We start from the raw sequence: 17,166 nt of genomic DNA, 5'->3' as shown, positions 1-17,166 counted from the left end.
TCCCTCCTGGAATATACAGCTGGGCAAGCTAATCCTAACAAGCCTTGACTTGAATAGCCAATATGCAAGAATGTCAAGTAATGGGTATTTTTCTACTTGGATTACCAGGCTTGGTTTTCCTTGAATTACCATGAAATAAGCGCACTAAGCTGTCAATGGCTTCATCACAGTTGGTCGCTTGTTAGTAGGAGAGGAAATGCCCTCATAACAACAGAAGAGTCCACCTGTCCAGGATTGGGCTTTCTGACAGGCAGTGGCTCTCCATCACAGCAAGCAAAGAAGTCTGGCTTTTGTATTTCTAGCAACCTGCTCATTTTGTAACGAGATGCTGGGGATTCACTCTCACACCAGAAGCCAAGGAGTGATTTAATGGAATGTGCCTGCTTCAGAAAATGAGGTCAGGTACATGGCAAATTTATCTGGTGGTCTGTGGCAAAGCATGCAGTCCCAAAATTGTCTCCTTCCCCTCAGGTTTGCTCTCTTTCAAGTTCAGGAATTTTTTTTTTGCCCAGTTCTGCTTATCAAACTTGAAGCCGCCAGGAGAGATCATCTGGAGGTATGGGGCGGGGTGTTATCAGTATGCTGATGACACCCAGATACATTTCTCCATGTCTTGGTCTTCAGCTTTGACTTCAGATGGTGTCTTGCCTCTCAATGACTGTCTTAAGGCAGTAATGGATTGGATGAGGGAAAACAAATTGAAGCTGAATCCAGACAAAACGGAGGTACTTACAGTATCTGCTCCGAACTCAGGTATTGGGTTACAACCTCCTGTCCCAGAAGGGGTCACACTCTCCTCAAAGGACTGTGTTTGCAGTCTGGGGGTGGACCTAGATTCGTTGCTTCACATGACAAATCAGGTGAATGCGACAATCAGGAGTGCCTGTTACCAGCTTCGGCTGATAAGCCAGCTGTGCTTTTTCCTGGAAGTCAGGGACCTTGAGACTGTAGTACATGCGCTGGTAACATCACGCCTTGATTTCTGCAATGCACTCTACATGGGGCTACCCTAGTGCTTGGTCCGGAAACTTCAATTAGTTCAGAACATGGCAGCCAGACTGGTCTCTGGCACATCCAGAAGAGACCATATAACACCGATCCTAAGATCACTCCACTGGCTGCCCATCAGTTTCCGGGCCCAGTACAATGTGTTGGTTATTACCTTTAAAGCCCTAAATGGCTTGGGTCCAACCTATCTTCGAGACTGCCTCCTTCCATATAATCCTCCCTGCACACTTAGATCCTCAGGAAAAAACTTGTTATAGCCTTGTAAAACAAGGCTGTCCACAACCTCCCAGAGGACCTTTTCAGCTATTGCCCCCAGATTGTGGAATGGCCTGCCGGATGAGATCCATCATATTACCACCCTAAATAGCTTTCAAAAAGCTATAAAGACGGATCTCTTTCAGCAGGCCTTTCCTGAATAGTCTCCTGGCCATCAGAAGGAAAATCAAATGCTGACCTCTGACTTCACCACAGTTTATTGAATTGTTTTTAAAGTATAATAATTAATAATAATTTGTTTTATTTATATACCGCTATTCCAAAGATCATAGCGGTGAACAGCAAGTAAGCTAATTAGCAAGTAAGCTAATTTGCCCCCAACAGTCTGGGTACTCATTTTAGCAACCTCGGAAGGATGCAAGCCTGAGCTGAGCTTGGGCCCTTTTGCTGGTCTTGAACTCGTAACCTTGTGGTTTCGAGTGAATGGCTGCAGTACAGGCATTTAACCACTGCGCCACCAGGGCTCAAGTATGTTTAATGTTTTAAATTCCACACTGTTTAATTATATTTTAAGGGGGGGTGGGTGGATTGGGGCTTTGGACTGTATATTTTAACCTTGTAAGCTGCCCCGATTGCATTTTGTAGAGAGGCAGGATATAAATTATTATTATTATTATTATTATTATTATTATTATTATTATTATTAAATGTTGGTTTCCACGGTGGCTCTGTGCTGCCTGAGCAGTGTCTGCATGTATGGATAGTGAGACATTTCTTCTTTTAAATCTTGTTCCAGGAAGTGCAAGCAGTGGGAGCAGTAGCAGCTCTACTAAGAACCTGTGGGTTAGTGGCCTCTCCTCCAACACAAAAGCTGCTGACCTGAAAAACCTCTTTGGCAAATATGGGAAGGTATGGCCCTCTTTGCCGGGATATTTAGGTTGGAGAACTCGCTCTTAACTGATTTGAGGTTAGGAGAAGGGGGACTAGACCTTCCTTTCCAGCCACAAACTACTGACACTTGCTTCTGCAAAATCGTGGGAAAGTGATTTTTGTGAACAGATGGTTGAATGAAATTCTTTAATCTCAAACTTGTTGCCCTATGCATTATTAAAATCTGTAGTATAAAAGTCCTATGGGCTATATGGCCAAAGAATTTGAAGTGCTCCTCAGTAGTGTATGATGGCTGACTGCAAATGCATGTGTTATGGCAACCCAGTAAGTAAACATGCCCAGTCTTGAAAGTGTGTCTTGGAGAAATGAAGACTATTTGCATTACTAGTAAAACTGCCAGGAAGGAGCTGCCTTCTCTATAATTTCCACAGGTTAATTTGACAGCCAGTGGATGGACAAAATGCAGTGAGTTCAGCTTCAATGCTGGCCCCCTAAATGCAAGACACTCCCCATTGCTACTGCAGTGAGTGGGTGTGTGGCATTTCTTTTCATTTCAGCCTATGGGCAACCCAGGCGTGAATATCTTCTCTGCCATGAAAGGAACCAGATGACCTTCATCCAGTCAATGTCTTCATAACATGCCTAGAGGTGGAGCAGCAAAAAAGTGGTTTTATTGGTACAGGAGCCTGCCTCCCATCCTTGTCTTTCTTTTTTAATCTCCCCCCCCCTTTTTTTTATTTTTTTTTTATTTTTATTTATTTTTTTTATTTTTTATTTTTTTGGTTTTTGTAGATCTGAGGCAGCATCAGGTAGCCTTGCATGTCTCTGGTTTAAGCCTCAGTGCAATACACAGGTGCAATTATATCTCATGCCAGTTGTGAAGGGCTCAGGGTCAGCCTTCTTTTAGTTCACTGGATCTAATGGGCAATGCCTATCTTGGGCTTGAGCTCTGAGTATTTTACTGAAAAATCGTAGGGATACTGGTTGTGTAGTTAATGTAGCTTATCAAAATGCTCATGTGCAAGGAGGAGCCTTGCCTTAATCTGAATTCTGGGTAAAATATATTCTATTGAGATAAACAGGGCTTAATCAAAGGTACAGTAGATCTTTTCATACCACTGTGAAGAAGTATTGATTTGCAATAGGTTCTCAGCTTTTTTGTTCATATGGCTTTTTGGAAAAGCAGATATTGCAAAATGATGTTGAAGAATATGGACTAGTGGTGTCAGCCTATAAAGGTGGGACTGCAGATCTTGACCTGCCTCTGTCTCTGCTAGGTGCTTGCCGCCAAAGTGGTCACCAGTGCCCGAAGCCCTGGAGCCAAGTGCTATGGCATTGTGACCATGTCCTCAAGCACAGAAGTGGCCAGGTGTATAGCCCATCTTCACCGCACAGAGCTTCATGGGCAGCAGATCTCCGTTGAGAAAGTAGGTGGGACATGGATTCCTGTAGCAGTCTAGCACAAAAGCTGGATTAGGGAGAGGGAAACACACCTGCTTCAGGAAGCTAGGAGGGAAAAAACATGGCAGATGCTTGGCGCTACACCATCTATAAAAAAAGCTGAAGCCTCTTGCCACTCATGCTGTGGAAACTAAGGCCCATTACAGACCGCCCAAAAGGGGCGGTCTCAGGCCGCTGCCAGTTGCAGCGTGGAGGAGCCGCAGCAGCCAAACCGTGCGACTCCTCCGCGCTGCAAAAAAGGAGCGCGAAAATCGCGCTCCTTCCGGCAACCCGGAAGAGACGTTGCAAGTGCCAAAGCGCACACTCGCAACATCTCTTCTGGCTTGGGACGTGCGAACGCAGAGCGTCCGCTACGTCAAGATGGCGGCGCCCATCTGTATAGGGCGCCGCTATCTTGACGTATCGGTTACGTGCGAGGGGCAAGGCGCGTCCAGAAGCGCCGCCCCTCGCGCGTAATCACGGCGCAAGGACGGCGCCTCTTAGGCCCGTCTGTAAGGCGCCTTAGTTTACTTGCCATGTCTATAAGGAGTGGGGCAGGGTTTGCGTGGGTGTTACTTTAAAAGAGAGTTGCTTCTGGAAGTGAATTGGGTTGAAAAGAAGCTTGCCTGCCCCATACTTTTAAATTACTTGGAGTAAATTGGGGAAGGAAATCCCATATATCTCTTAACAGTTTAAATTTGCCCATATTTGAATTCTCTAAAGCTGCCTCTGTCATGACTTATGGAATAATCTTTGTACTTGTGGAATAGTCTTCTAGAAGCAGTGATGGAGAAGCTGTATCAGAATGGTTTATCCAGTTTGTTGCTCTGTAAAGTTATTTCCTTTCAGCAAAGCAGGTGGCTTGGATGTATCTCAGAAAGTGAGAGAAATGTGGCTTTAAGACATACAAGGAGTGTAAATTTTGCATTATTGTAAAATCATTTTGGTCCATAGAAAAATATAGTTTGGGGTCCAGCATAGCAACGTGTCCTAACTGGCAGACAGTATTTAAACACAACTTTGTTTTTGTAATGTAGGTAAAGGGGGATCCTTCAAAGAAAGAGTTGAAGAAAGAAAGTGATGAGAAATCTGGCTCTAGCCGGAATCCTGGAGAAAAGAAGACCACCTCGAGTGACAAAGGCAGCAAGTAAGAACCTGACCTACATCTTGGTTTGGGCTCTTCCAATCAGGACTTGTTTGAAGACATCACAGGCCAATGTACCCACTGGCTGGCATAGCTGTGTGTACACGCTGGATGTTTGGTTTCTTTCTTCCTTATCTTTTTTTAAAAAATTCTGCACCAAGATTACCTTTTGTTATTATTTTTCAAGGACTCCCTCCAAAAAGGAAGAAAAGAAATCTGAGAAATCTGAGAAGAAGGAAAGCAAGGATTCAAAAAAGCCAGAAGGTAAAGAGGAGAAAATTGACAATGGATCCAGCGGCCCTACTCAAGAGCCTGATAAAAAGCCTGAGGAAAAGAAGCGAAAAAGTACGCCTCTCTGTTTATGAGCAACTGCATCCCATGTACTGTTCTGCAGTTACATTTTTGATCCAATACTTTTGAGTTATTTAATTGGGAGGGACCTTTGGGAAGGAGGCTCTTATTGCTCTAGCAGGCTGAGGCTGGAGTACCTTCCTGTGCCTTAAGGCAGCTACTGAATCTTGTGGGATATTTTAAACACCAAACAAGGGAGCAGTTTGTGGCTAATCTAGAACAGTTTACTCTGCCATGTTTGTAATATTAATATGGATAATCTTTCTGTGATAAAGGCAAAGTGCTGTCTCAGACATAAACCAACCATTCCTGAAACATGCTTAGATACAGGAAAATAATTTGCTGAGGTTATTTTTTTCTTTTTCTTTGAGTGGTTAAGTCTGTTTCTCTCTCTCTCTTTCTCTCTGTCTTGCAAAGGTGTAAAAAGTCCAAGTCATATGGTAATTCTAGACCAAACTAAGGGAGACCAAGTTCACAACAGACCCATAAGAAGGGGAAGGTTTGAGAAAGTAAGTATTGCAGAGGGAAGTAAGTTTGGAGGGTGAGGAGATGGCCATAATTTAATGGATGCTAATTTGATTGCTTCGTGGAGCTATGCTTGGAAGCATCCTTAAAGTACTACAAGTTACTCCTAACAGCAGAGGCCTAAGACTTAACTTTCAGACAGTGGATTTCTACTCGGTTCTTGATTAAATGCTACAGTCAAGAGTGGTGTGCAAGCATCTGAGGGCAGCAGGCCTTCCACTTCTTGGCTATTTGGGACCTGGAATAGCTGCTAGTGATTTACTGGATTGTGTTCATGCTGTAAACCAGTGTCCCTAACCCCAATGTTTTCAAAACCTTGTGTCTAGCCACCAATACTGAGGAACAAAGAGCGTTTTTTCCAAGATAAAATGAAGTTTAGAGACTACCGAGGCAGAAAGGGCATCTTACCTTTTGAGAAGATGAAGGAGCAAAGGATGAGGGAGCACATTGTCCGACTAGAACGAATACGGCGGGCTGTAGAGCTGCGAAGGTAAGAAGGAGCTAGGCTCAGTTGGTTCCCCTTCTTTTAAGCTCTGCCTATGCTTGGAGGAAGGGATGAATGGAATATCTGGCTGTGTCTCCAAAGAGAACAAATTTTGCCAGAACCTGCTGGGTTCCTCTGGAGTTTTCAGCAGTCTCTGCCTTCTTTGTTGGGGCATCCTTGGAGACACGATTGGCACCAGCATTTGGCTCACCTTCAGTGCCATGTTAGGTGTCCATAGAATGGGTTCCCACCCCATTTTTCTCTCTGTAGCACAAAAAGCCTACAAGATCATTCTCACTCATTTTTCCATTGTTCAAAGAACCAGCTAGTCTGCTGTGAACAATTGAAATCCACGAAGGAAGATGACTTGCAAAGAAGCCAGTCCTCATTGCCTTACTGATATTTGAAGCAGAAAGACCCCGGCTCCTGATTGCCCCCTTTCCTTTTACAGGCGAAGGGAAATTGCCGAGCGAGAGAGGCGCGAGAGGGAGCGTGTCCGGCTCATTCGTGAGCGCGAAGAGCGTGAACGTTTGCAGAGGGAAAGAGAACGCTTGGAAATCGAGAGGCAGAAGCTGGAGCGAGAGAGAATGGAACGAGAGCGCTTGGAGAGGGAGCGCATTCGTATTGAGCAGGTACAGCCCATCCTCATCCTTGGCTTCTCTTAAAAGCTTCCTCTGCCCACCCAGGTTGCTGTGGGTATCAGTGTCTCTTCTCCCCAGATTGTAATTCTTATCTTTTTAAGAGCCATCAGATTACTTTTCCTGTAAGGCAAGACATTTTTAAGGTAGAACAGTTTGTTCCCAGACATCTTGTGCTGGTTGGGACTTCTGGGAATTGAAGTCCAAAATGTCTGGGGCCTAAAGCTTGAGAACCACAAGCGGAGTGTGCCTGCATGTTGGGTTCCATGGTTAAACTTTCTTGAATAAGTACAGTTGCATCATAGCCATTTCTGTCATTATGAGAACACATGATGCAAGTTTAGCAAGCCTGATGTCTCCCCACTCCCACCCCAAATGCTTTGTACTTTGCCTCTGAAGGAGCTCTTCTTGCTCTCTCCCTGGGTTAGGAACGTCGCAAGGAAGCAGAGCGGATCGCTCGCGAAAGAGAAGAGCTGCGGCGGCAGCAGCAGCAGCTTCGCTACGAGCAAGAAAAAAGGAATTCCTTGAAGCGGCCTCGTGATGTGGATCATAGGTACAGGGTTCCTTTCCTTCTCTCCAGACTCTGCCCACCTTCCCTGAGCCAGCCTTGGCTGTTAGAGCTTTGGGTGGTAATGTGTAAATGATACTAAGAATTTCCTGAAAAATGACACACCTCACTATGTGCTTCATTGTTGGGAAGATGCATGTGAGAGAGTTCCTCTATGTCCTAGAGCAGGGAGTCCCAGTGTCAGGGGGCGGAAATGGCAGGAGACTAACCCATCTCTTTCCCCTCTCAGGAGAGATGAATCCTACTGGAATGAAAGCAAAAAGATTTCCTTGGACACTGGAACACGTTTCAGCCATGGGTCGGAATACAGTCGGCAACAGAACCGGTTCAGTGACTTTGACCACCACCATGAGAGAGGGCGATACCCAGAGGGGTCTTCTGTGCAGTCATCCTCATTTGACCGGTGTGTGTATGGAAAGGGAAAGGGTGATGGCACCAGAGGTGCTTGTGATGTTGTCATGGCTCTCAAGGGAAGTGGGCTCATAGGAACCTCCCTTGTGGATAGACTTCACACGGGCCCCATGTTTATGCAAAGGACAGGAGAATGTGACGAGCCTCAAGTATGGAGGGAACTGGATCTTGGGAAAGCTACACCAGTAGTTAGAGCTGGGGAAAGTTATACTTTTAGACTACTACTCCAGATCCCCCCCCCCATTCCAGCCAGCGCAACCCCATTTCCCCCAAGCTCTGCATTGCCCATTCTTCCTTACCTTTGTAGTAAGTGGCTGTATCCCCTCTGCTGCACCACAAATGCATAAGGCATCAGACAGAGAGAATCTTCCCCATTTTCCATTAGTTTACTCTTAAGAAGGAGGTGGGAAGGGACACACTGGAAATGGACACAATTCTGAGAGAACCATGAGCTCCATTCTGATACTGAAAACATGCCCTCCAGAAGCTGCTTCCTGAGCCATTAGTTTGCACAAGGCGTATACCACAGGCCTAGAGTCTCTTTCCTTGCTCCTCAGTGCAGTTCCTTTGCAGGCTGCAAGCCTTTAACAAGTGTTTCCTGCCTAAGAGCTGGGTGATGTTTAAATGGAGACATGCCCAGGGAATGTGAGGAGCATCTGGTGCTGTACTTCAAGGAGCAATCTGTAGCTTGAGCCCATTTCCTACCTTCTTGAACAGACGTGAACGGTTTGTCAACCAAGGTGATGGGAAGAAGGCTCGGCCAACCACCAGGCGTGAGGAGCCTGGGTTCGAGAGATACCCCAAGAACTTTGCTGACTCCAGAAGGGAGCCTCCCCAGCCCAGAAATGAGCTCCGAGACAGCGACAGGCGAGAAGTGAGAGGGGACCGTGACGAGAGGAGGACAGTGATCATTCAGGACAGGCCTGACATACCCCATGGCCGACACCCACGAGACCCTGGGCCCAATCCCTCCCGACAGAGTTCCTGGAAGGGCGAAGGAGGCATCAACCCTGACAAGCGTGATGGCAGGTGAATCCTCTTGAGTTTGAGCTCTCTGTCCTGCAGCTCCATTGCTTGCCTGCCAGCATGTTGTGTTTGAGGGGCAAGGCTGCTCTTCTGCATTTATAGGAGGCCACCATGTTCATGGTGTTTTTGTGTGCAACTCTAGTGGGGTGGGGGGTTCTGTTAGGCAGCTTTCCGCCCCCAATGTTCTCAAAGTCTAATTTTGGGTCCCAAAGAGCAACCCACTTGTCAGTGAATGTCTAAATCAAGTGGGCAAAATAATTCCCTAGCTTGGCTTTTATGTTCTACATACTCAAGGGAGGCAAAACATCCTTTTCTTAATATGTTAGTGAGAACCAGCTTGACTGAAGTTGTGCTTTTGGGGGGAGGGGGGTAGTGCAGATGTCCTTGCTATGGCAGGGCTTTGAGGGGTGAATGTCTTGAAATCCTCCCAGGAGGATCCTCTGCTTGTGGGTTATAATGTTGAGAGTTGGCACTATTCCCTGCGAGCCATTCTGGATTGGCCATGCTCTCAATGTGCCTTAAATTTGGCTGATGGAGAAATGTGTGCGATTGGCTAGCAGGGCATGGATGAGAGGAATGGGTCTTGTTTGACCTTTGAGGAGGATAACTAGCAGACATGAGGTTTTAAAGCCACTCCTATCAAGGACTGTGAGCAAAATAAAGGCCTTCCTTGTGCTGGCTGTGATGGCTGACTGTGCTGCCTTGGCTCTTGTCACTCCACCAGAGACAGGCCAGAAAGGTCCAGCAGAGAGGTCTTTGGGCATGCCGTAAGGGGGGGTCCCACTGGAAGCCGCAGCAGCACCTCTGGCTACGGAAGCAGGGATACGGAGCGTGGCGTGATGGAGCATGGCAGTGGCGGGCAGGTAAGCTGGACACCCTTTCTCTCACCCAGCAGTGGGAATCCCAGCAGAGCCCATTTCTGGTTTTGAAAAATGAAACTTTAAAAACAGCAAGATACAGGGGAGCCCTGTAGTCCATTTAAAAGGCAAACGTCCACTCCTGGATGTCTCCAGGAAGGATAACTCACCCTTTTGGGGGAATGGTGAACAGAACAAGGGAAGCACCTTCAGGGACAGCCACAAGAAGAGCGATGGGGCCACTCTTTCTGCTGCAGAGTAAAGGTCACTGTCAGGCTGAGGGGCCTGACTTCACGTTCTGGGCCAGGCCTGGGTTTATCTGACCGTGAGCCTTATGAGTGCAGAACTGAAGGTGCGTTACATAGAGCAATGATGTTGATAAGCAGGAGGTGCTTTCCTATGTCTAGTTCAGATTTTTTTTCATGGGAATCTACCAGGCTTCCTTGGCACAGTCAGAGCGCGAACAGGTCTCCCCAGAGGTGGTGTCTTAACTGCTAAAATCCAGGGTAACCTCCCTCCCTTCCTTCCTAGCATTATAATGAAGATCGCCATGTGGTTGAGCGGCACAGCCGTGATGGTGGACCAAGGAAAGAGTGGCACGGGCCCAGTTCGCAGGGAAGCAGCTATCACGACACAAGGCGCACGGGGGGTGGCATGATGTCTCCCCACTCAAGGTATCCATGGCATGTTCCCTTTCCCTGCCTACTGCCCACTCCTGCACTGGCTGCCCATTCTTTGTGTCCAGGACTGAATTGAGTCAGACTGTCAAATTCAAAGATGATGATGCTCCCACTTGTCCCACAGCTGATTCTTAGGATTTCTGAGCCTTGTGAGGACTTCCAAGCTTGAAATGGCCAACTCTTGCTTGGAAAGCCAGTGCCTTGTATTGATTCCTACAGCAGGTCCCCAGAGGTCTCTGCAGATGCAGTCTGACCCATAAGAAAAATTGGGCAAAGGCCTTGGATCGGACATTTCTTTCTGTGGTGATGATGGGGAAGCCCAGCCCCACCTTTCCCTGAGGGAAAGGGAGCTTCTAAGACCTTTGGCTGTTTAAAAACAAACAAATACAAACCTCTTTTTGCGTCCCTCCACATTTGCGGCTTTGACTTTTGCAGATTTGATTAATATGTTCTCTCTTGCAATCTCTAGGTCCTCCAGCACAACTCTGGAAGAGGCTGACCATAGAGTTGTGCTGGAGAATCTAGAATGTCTGAGAGAAAACACTTCTCTAGGCATTTGTAGGTCCTTCAGCATGATTCTGTGATCAACTTCTGGTAGATGTTGACCACAGAGTTGCTGTGGAGGACCTGGAAATTCCTAGAGAGGTGTTCTTAGGTAAAAAGAATAGTGCTTTTTTATTTGCAGTTTTTCCACATTCAGGGGGGTCCTTTGCCCCTAACCCCAGCGAATGTGGAGGGACCAGTGTATTCAGATAGTGTGGGACATTCTCTACTTTCCTGGCAACCTCCTGGGACCCCTCAGTCGTAACCACCTCTGTAGGGCAGCCTATTAAACCTGAAGTATGGTCAAGTTGGCCAATGTTTTATCTTCTTTGGCTCTCTGGAAGGTGAGCGCCCCATTGGCCAGAAGCCTAACTGTCTTTCCTCTTTCCCTGCAGCAGTTCTTCACCCATTAACAGAGTTGTACAGATTGCGGGGAATTCTGTGCAGCGGGGAAGCGGTTCGGGGTTCAAGCCGTTTAAGAGCGGACCGCCACGGAGGTTCTGAGCAGCTGCTCGCTCCTTGTCTTGAAGATAACTTATTGGAAATCTCTTGTGAACAAGACGCCTTAGCTAAGAAAACTTGTCTTTTTTTAAACGTAATTACTTTCCCCTCTCTTTTGGAGGCAGTTTAAATAAGGTAGGCTGTTTGGTTTTGGATAGTTTATTGTACTTTTTGGATTGAGCATTCCCACCCCCTGCCTCCCCCGGTAACTCTAGGTGCTCTGGAACCAATTGGAACAAAACCACATTAACGCTGTACAAAGAGAGGAGATGTTTTGCACCCACTAGTCTTGACTTAACCAGCATTAGTTCTGTGATGTCCCGCTTTTAAAAAATTAGGTACTTGCCACAAAACACACCAATAACGAAGCTGTACATCAGCTCCTTCCCTGCCGGCTTTACGATGTGTAGAGAAATAAGATTGGTTGTTGCATTTCTGGGTATTATGTAACCTATTTTTGCAGAAGTTGTTACACGGAGTGAATCTGTATCCTGGCCAATGTATCCTTTTGAAATAAACCTTCATAATCTGTATTGCTGTTGTTTCCAACTGATGGTCACTTGGGGAGTGGGATTGAGGCTGGAGCGTCTGAACTCTTTGTGTAAAACAAAGGGACTAGCCATGCCGTTCAAGTCCTGAAGAGTCAGTAAAGTTAAGCTTGTAGGGGCCCAATAGCTTAGCAGAGCTGTTTATGCTTCTGGAGACAGGGGTTGTGTCTAGGCTTGCCCTTGCTAAATTTCCATACATCATAATCAGCAAAATGCCATCAACCAAAGAGAGATGCCTGCCTTCAGCACCACTGGGTTCCTCACCTCATGGATTTTGTAAAGGCCTCTCGTGTTTCCCATCTTATCTGCCCTTTTTCTAAACCAAGAAACCCTCAGTACTGTACCCTCATCTCTCCCTCCCAGCCCACTCCAGGCTGGCTATTTAGGGCTACTCTGCTTCTACCTGAGAGATTTCCTTCCACAGAAGGACACTCCAGGAAAGTCTGGTTTGGTCCTGCAGTAGAACTTTCTCAGACCCATCAGGGCTATGTGTGTATGCAAGTGGTGCACCCCCCTCATGCACATGTAGAACTAAAGTCTAATCAAAGAGGCTTGGCCTTGTTTTCCGAGACATTCTGGGTCCAAAATACCTGTAAGGCAACCCAGGGACTGATGGATTTCAACTCCCAGCATCCCTCACTATGCTGGGAATTGTAGGCCCACTGCATTTAGAGCAGTGCTTCCCAAGCATTGGTTCTTCAGAAGGTTTAGACTTCAGCTCCCAGAATTCCTGACTCTCAGCCATGATGGCTGGGGCTTCTGGTAGTTGGGAGTCCAAAACACCCTGAAGGATCAAAATTTGGGAATCGTTTAGATGGTTTCCATGATTCCCCCAACCTTTGTGGAGTATTAACCTTTTTTAAAACATAAAAATAATGATGTGGTTGTGAAACAGCAGAATGACTATTGGGTCAGGGTCCCAAAATTCATGGAAGCTGGATACACTGAAGTTGAAACAATATTTATTACAGGAGATAGTTACTCAGGACTGTTAAAAATTATAAATACATCATATATAAAATTAGACAGAAAACAAATGGGAATGGAAACAGTTGTAAGCTCAAACCACTGCAGTTACATTGACAAGATCTAACAAAGAAAACCAGTTGCCGATCGCAGTGTCGATCCATGCAGTTTGCTTGTTGAGTAAAGCCTAGCTTGGGGCCAGCCTAGGGTTTGAAATCTGGAAAGGAGATGGGCAGAAGAAGGCAACCCAGGAGGGCCCCTTCACACAGACCGGGCTCTGGGGGATCTTGAAACTCCCGGCTGCCGCCTGTGTGAACGCAAGGGTTCTTATGGGTTGTTCCCCATTGGGGAGAGAGGAATGGCCCCAAGGCTGGACTTCTGACCCATTGGGAGGCAGGCAGAACCAAGGCAAGACAGCCATTGCGGGAAAGACACCCAGGGAAGTAAGTTCTAACAGCTACAGGATGCGATTCAGGACTAACGACTAAAACAACAAGCATGATTTTATTTTTAAACAATACTTTTAACGTATGCAAGTGCTTTTCCTTTATAAAATTATAAAAGTATTTGGCAGTGCTCAAGTGGCGATGTATGTGCCGGCTGCTACCCCGCCAGGGCAAAAAACAGACCGAAAATAGCCCAAAAAAACCCACAGGAAAACTGCAAAAGAGACCCTTGCCGATGCTCTATTCCTCTGCATTCTGCACTATGAAACTTCAACAAGCAAAGAGCAGAAACAAAGTGCCCAGCAAGAGCATGTCTGTCTTGTAGCTCCTCCAAAGCTCAGAGGAGCTCCTTGCTCAGCAGGAATGGCTGGTAGGCCCTCAGGATGGGAGCCCTGAGGAAGGAGAGGTAGACTACTTCCTGCCCTCCCAGGCCAGAGTCTCTCATCTGGGCCAAAGCCCCCCACTGCCCTTCCTTTCACAGAAGAGGCTCTGTGGCTGGAGAAAGCAGGGACACACACCACTCCCCTGGCCATCCAAAGCTACCAAGGGGATGCTACTACAGAGGTCTTTCACAGCCAATGTATTAAAAGGAAGGAAAAGGTCTGAGCTATGGCAGTTGAGTATTGGATTGTCAGCCTCAAAGCCTGCTTCTTCCTTAACAACTTTTAAGACAGAGAAGTCCCTCCTGTGCCTGAGAAATGCTCAGGTTGTAGCCTGCCCCACATGGGAGGACCCCAGCCATGTGCTGCTACAGCCTTACAAAGCCACCCACCCGAAACACAGAGGCATTTCCCCCCTTGTGAAATGGACAGAAGCCAGAGGAAGCTGAGCCAAGCCAGCCTCCCTTTTTCTCCTTAAGCAAACCATCGACCAGTGTGACTTGAAACAGTGAACAGGACGGGTGCGCATGCATGTCCTGCATCTTCCAAGTTTTAGCACATAGAAGAAAAGAAAAAGATACTGGAAATGGTACAAACTTACACTTAATGTAAACAAACACCTTAGTGATTTTTTTCCTTTTTGCAAAAAGAAAAAAAGAAGCGCCTGGATAAAAGGTCAGTGATAGCTTCTTTGTTAAGGGTAACAATAATAGTAATAATAATAATATAATAACAAGATGGCACTATTGTCTAAAGTCAGTAATATGTGAAACAAGATACTTTGGAGACGTGCAAGAGATACTCCTTACATATTTAAATTTTAACATGATACAAGCTAAATTCAGTTCTGAATGAAGCCATCATGTTTGTTAACACACACTGGGCAGAACAGTTTGCATTTCAGGCTAAGGCAAGTCTTTCATCTCGAAAAAGGAACAAGTACGTGAACGCATTCACACACACAAACACCCACCAGCCGCAGGTATGAACCACGGAACGCTTTGCAGGGAAATCACCAGCTAAGGATCCACTTTGAGGCACCTTCCAACGTAAAGGTTTCAGAAACTGCAAGAGTTAGAAAAGGATTGAGGAACTGCTCCAAGTACTACCCTCTTAGAAAAGGAGAGCAGCCCTTCCCTTCCCTTCCCCAGAGTTGAACCCTCAAGTTTTATAGGACTCCTCCATCACCCGGCTCCCCCAGAGCAAGATTATCACACTGACTTGAGTAATTTGCCATGGGAAGGGCAGGGTGAGGTTGGTCTGTAATGCACAGGTCCAGGCTTTACGAAATACAGCACACATTTTTGTCAGAAGCATCTACAAATCTGATATATAAAGTTATCAAAAGGATGAAGGCCCAAGTCCCTCTCGAGAGGAAAGCCTGGGAGTTCTAATGCCCCCATCCCGGTTAACAGTAAAATTCAACAAATACTCCGTCGTCGGAAGCCTATAAATATGATATGTAGCATGTTTTCTTTGTATTATCTACTTAGAAAATCTGGTTGCCCAAAAGTCTACCAGTCTTTACAGCCATGTGTCTTTCCCCAAAAATACCAGCCCCACCCTACCCCAAAATTTAAATACACAAGTGAGTTGAGTACACCAAGGGGCACACTGGCAGAGACAATTTGGGTCACGCATGAGAAGTGGACAATGAGTGGTCCAAGGGATGTTGCTAGATTACAGCATCCCAACAATGCTGCCCCACCATCACCTCCACCATCTCCCAAGAATGGGGCTGATGGGGGCATCAATCCAGCAAGACCTGCAGGGCCACCCGATGCTCACCCTAGGGAACCAGGGGGCAACTTCCACACTCTGCCCAAGGTGTGCTTTGCAGCTGCGTTGGCAAGGGGCAGAGTACCTACCTACAGTACACTTGATAAGGCATACAAGCAAAGACGCCTGCATTTAACTCGTCTAAAGTCCTTTGGGGCAGGGGGGACGGAGAAGGCAAGCCTCCAACAAGTTGAATTCCACAGCTTATGACGCATCCGCTTTCCCTTCCGGTCCCTTTCCCTGGGCAGAGTGGTCAAATAAATAACAGCACAGCTCTGGCCTTTCTCTCCACGGTGTGTCCAGGAGAGGCCAGGACAAACGTTTGCAAGCCTGCTCCTGGCAGAATCACTGCCATTTTCTCTTGCTTCGCTTCAACAGTTTCTTTTCACAACACCCAATTCTTAGCCACGTGGACCAGTATTTTGCCTGGAATATGGACTGACGTTGGTCAAAGACTGTTCAGGAGACACCAACCTACAGCCCAGGAGGACTGTTGTGGGATAGGGGTAGCCCCCAAAGGTTGCCTCCATGACACAAAGGCTTCTCTTATGGCAACCAAGAGATAGGCTGGGACACAGGAGCCCAGTGTGACGGCCAGTTGGTGACTTCCACCATAGAGACCATGATTCCTTCCTTTCCTCAGGTGCACCACCTCCAGCAGTGTGCCTGCCACCGGTGAAAGGAGCCCACTTTTTCTCACCAGGCTTCAGAAGCACAGGTGGCCACACCAAAAACTCTCCAGAAGTGCGCTTGTGCATCTCCAACAGTCTTAGGGGGAGGGTGGCTGCCATCCTTTGTGGGTCTATGAGGCACAGGTGGCATGGGGGGAACAGGGTGGTCATACGATTCCTTGCTCATGTGCCAAGGAGATGTGCTTGGTTCCAGGAAGAGCCCCCTCCTGCTCCCGCTATAGGATGGCGCAGCTGTTCTTCTCTTTCTCCCGCGGCTCCTTCCGTTTCCGTTCACTGCCCCCTGAAGGTTTCCCCGTCGAAGGAGAGGCAGGGCCCGGTGGCTGCTGTCAAGAGGGACAAGGAACAAGAACAACACTGGCTTAGCCTCCTTCGCCCTCCACCGCACCCCCAAGGCCAGCAGAAGTCCTGCCCCCTCCAAAGGTTGATTATACAAAAGAAGCCCCGCTTGGTCCATCTTGACTCAGTCCGGTCTGCACAAAATGGCAACAGGGATGGTCTTTCCCAGCCATAACTGGAGACCCCAAGGAATGGACATGGCACCACCTGAAGGCAAAGCAGGGCCTCTGCCACTGAGCTACAGGGTGAACTTGCATCTAGGCAAATATGTATGGTTTCTGGCAGGGTCCAAGGGCTGCCCAGAACCAAAAGTGTTTACCTGGACCTGACTGGCAGTGGTGGTGGCAGCGGCGGCGGCAGCAGCAACTTGCTCTTGCTCCTGATAGTACTGAGAAGCCCGCCTGTCCTCTTCTTCCTGAAGTTTCTTGGCAAGCTCAAGATCACCGATTCCTTCTGGCAGCTGCTCCCAGTTGATGTCTTGGCTTTGTTGCTCTTGTTGCAAGGACAAGGCCATCAGGTAATCCTAGGAGGCAAACCCATCACTGAATCCTCCTTTCTGCAGTTAAGACACAACTTGTAGGATAGGGACATTGGCTCTTACCTGTGATATGTCCGTTTCCAGCAGATAAGACCCCCACATCCTGTAGTTTGGGATTTACCAAAGCCTATCTAAACAGGGTGGGCAGTGCTGGCCCTTCAGACATAGGTTTGAGCACGCACTGCAAGACCCTGCTGT

At 47.2% G+C, this 17,166-nt stretch overlaps 2 protein-coding genes across 5 annotated transcripts in view; one reads left to right on the top strand and one right to left on the bottom strand.

The window, feature by feature from the left end:
* The window catches only part of SLTM (SAFB like transcription modulator), a 26,440-nt gene extending 12,081 nt beyond the window's left edge, over positions 1 to 14,359 (top strand). For 2 of the 4 annotated variants that reach the window (XM_089538094.1, XM_089538093.1), the window contains 14 exons: positions 2,021 to 2,133; positions 3,393 to 3,542; positions 4,593 to 4,702; positions 4,887 to 5,044; positions 5,468 to 5,559; positions 5,902 to 6,065; positions 6,511 to 6,691; positions 7,126 to 7,250; positions 7,495 to 7,668; positions 8,394 to 8,705; positions 9,427 to 9,565; positions 10,091 to 10,233; positions 11,178 to 11,783; positions 13,362 to 14,359. In XM_089538094.1, the coding sequence (XP_089394220.1) occupies positions 2,021 to 2,133; positions 3,393 to 3,542; positions 4,593 to 4,702; positions 4,887 to 5,044; positions 5,468 to 5,559; positions 5,902 to 6,065; positions 6,511 to 6,691; positions 7,126 to 7,250; positions 7,495 to 7,668; positions 8,394 to 8,705; positions 9,427 to 9,565; positions 10,091 to 10,233; positions 11,178 to 11,286 (1,970 nt within the window). In that variant the 3' untranslated portion in view covers positions 11,287 to 11,783; positions 13,362 to 14,359. The remainder of the gene's footprint in view (positions 1 to 2,020; positions 2,134 to 3,392; positions 3,543 to 4,592; positions 4,703 to 4,886; positions 5,045 to 5,467; positions 5,560 to 5,901; positions 6,066 to 6,510; positions 6,692 to 7,125; positions 7,251 to 7,494; positions 7,669 to 8,393; positions 8,706 to 9,426; positions 9,566 to 10,090; positions 10,234 to 11,177; positions 11,784 to 13,361) is intronic. The other 2 variants (XM_089538092.1, XM_089538091.1) reach the window with 2 other exon arrangements.
* The window catches only part of MINDY2 (MINDY lysine 48 deubiquitinase 2), a 16,850-nt gene continuing 12,460 nt past the window's right edge, over positions 12,777 to 17,166 (bottom strand). Inside the window, exons 8-9 of the mRNA XM_089538100.1 lie at positions 16,750 to 16,953; positions 12,777 to 16,417 (exon numbers count right to left, since the gene is read on the bottom strand). Coding sequence (XP_089394226.1) covers positions 16,310 to 16,417; positions 16,750 to 16,953 — 312 coding nt within the window. The 3' untranslated portion in view covers positions 12,777 to 16,309. The remainder of the gene's footprint in view (positions 16,418 to 16,749; positions 16,954 to 17,166) is intronic.

The sequence above is a fragment of the Sceloporus occidentalis genome, unplaced genomic scaffold (genome assembly GCF_023333645.1).
Source record: "Sceloporus occidentalis isolate IW3139 unplaced genomic scaffold, rSceOcc1.0.p SCAF_9, whole genome shotgun sequence".
Classification (NCBI taxonomy): domain Eukaryota; kingdom Metazoa; phylum Chordata; class Lepidosauria; order Squamata; family Phrynosomatidae; genus Sceloporus; species Sceloporus occidentalis.
This window is presented reverse-complemented; position numbering and strand designations above follow the sequence as displayed.